The 1672-nt window shown below is 66.7% G+C and overlaps 1 protein-coding gene across 1 annotated transcript in view; it reads right to left on the bottom strand.

The window, feature by feature from the left end:
* ULK1 (unc-51 like autophagy activating kinase 1) overlaps positions 1 to 1672 on the bottom strand; it is a gene marked incomplete at its 3' end in the record, with an annotated part of 7002 nt that overhangs the window by 3542 nt on the left and 1788 nt on the right. Inside the window, 6 exon segments of the mRNA XM_015567230.1 lie at positions 1 to 67; positions 238 to 288; positions 476 to 558; positions 654 to 712; positions 1072 to 1173; positions 1530 to 1672. Coding sequence (XP_015422716.1) covers positions 1 to 67; positions 238 to 288; positions 476 to 558; positions 654 to 712; positions 1072 to 1173; positions 1530 to 1672 — 505 coding nt within the window.

The raw sequence follows: 1672 nt of genomic DNA, 5'->3' as shown, positions 1-1672 counted from the left end.
GTCGAGCTGCTGCTGGAGCTGCTGCCGGAGCCGGAGCTCGGGTACGAGGGCACAGGCACGGGCGGGGCTGCGGGGGCAGGTGGTCAGGTCCCCTCCCTGCCGTGCACACATCCCCCAGCCTGGGGTTGCCCAGCACAGAGGGACCAGGGACTGATGAGGGGGCACCCCCATACCAGCTGCACCCAGGCTGGGGGGGTGAGGCCTGGGGTAGGGGGCATGGGACCCTCAGGGACTCACACTTCTTCACTGAAGCGCTGGCGTCAAGGAAAGGGTGACGGAAAAACTCATCTGCAGGAGGGGGAGGAAGAGGGGGAGCGAGACCTCAGGACCCAGCCGGGGTTTCTGGGGTGAAGGACCCCCCGACCCCCAGCTGGCTGCTTGTCTGGCCCAGGTCCCCGCCCGCCTGACCTGGTTTCCCAGCAGAGCTCCCACCCCCACCCGCCCCACGCCCGGAAGAGGGGCCGAGGGCTCGCACCGAAGTCCATGCGGTCCTTGTGGTTGCGCTGCAGCAGGGCCAGCAGGAGCTGCCTCAGGGGGGCCGAGGTCTCCCGGGGGATGCTGGTGGGGCCAGAGGCAGACAGGTCAGCCTGCTGGAGGTCCTCGGGGTCAGGGCCGGGGCTGGGGCTGGGGATGGGGCCGGGCCAGGGGCTTACATGGGCACCAGGGTCTTGTTCTTCTCGTAGAAGAGGCGGAGGTCTTGGGGGCTGCTGGCCTGGAGGGGGACAAGGGTGTGAGGGCCCCAGTGGACTGGGCAGCTGCTCCATCCCCCGAGGTGCTCGGCCGGAGGCAGGAGCCCTTGCTCACCTCTGGGATGGTCATGCCCGCCCCCAGCAGGCTGAGAGCAGCCACGGGGCCCCACTGTCGGAAGAGGCAGCCGGCCTTGGGGGACCCCAGGGGTCTGGTGCAATTGGTTGTTTGCTCCTTGAAATTGAGGGGTTGCCCATACCCCCACCCCTGAGAAGCTGGCCGCCCGGGGGCAGTGCCCTGTGGGGAAGACCCAGCATGTGCGTGTCCTTTATTCCCCGCAGAGCACTGCAGAGTGCCAGGCAGCCCTGAGCTGGGCACACTCACCTGGAAGGGCGCCTTCCCCGTCAGGCACTGGTACACGATGGTGCCAATGCTCCACAGGTCCGCCTTCCCATCGTAGTGCTGGGACATGATGACCTCGGGGGCCTGTAGGCGAGAGACACGGGGTCAGGGCCTCGGCAACAATGGACACTGAGTATGCACTGACCTAGGGTGGTGCCAGCCAATCAGAGCAGACCCCTGCCAGGTGCCAGCCAATCAGAACAGACACCCACCAGGTGCCAGCCAATCAGAGCAGACACCAGCCAGGTACCAGCCAATCAGAACAGACACCCGCCAGGTGCCAATCAGAACAGACACCCGCCAGGTGCCAGCCAATCAGAGCAGACACCCGCCAGGTGCCAGCCAGAAACAATGGGTCAGCCATACTGCCCAACCACCCAAGTGAGGCCACAGGACAGCAGCTGTGGATGGGGAGGGCACAGGCTGTGGCCGCCACCTACCATGTACATGGGGGAGCCACAGAGCGTGGCCGCCATCATGTTGCTCTGCAGGTACCGGGCGAAGCCGAAGTCGGCTGCAGGAAAGGACAGTGTGAGCAGGGCAGACGAGCAGGGCAGGCAGCCCCTCCTCGCGCCCGCGCCCG

The sequence above is a fragment of the Myotis davidii genome, unplaced genomic scaffold (genome assembly GCF_000327345.1).
Source record: "Myotis davidii unplaced genomic scaffold, ASM32734v1 scaffold43, whole genome shotgun sequence".
NCBI classification, from domain to species: Eukaryota; Metazoa; Chordata; class Mammalia; order Chiroptera; family Vespertilionidae; genus Myotis; species Myotis davidii.
Note: the sequence above shows the minus strand (reverse complement) of the source record. Positions and strands in the feature narration are given on the sequence as shown.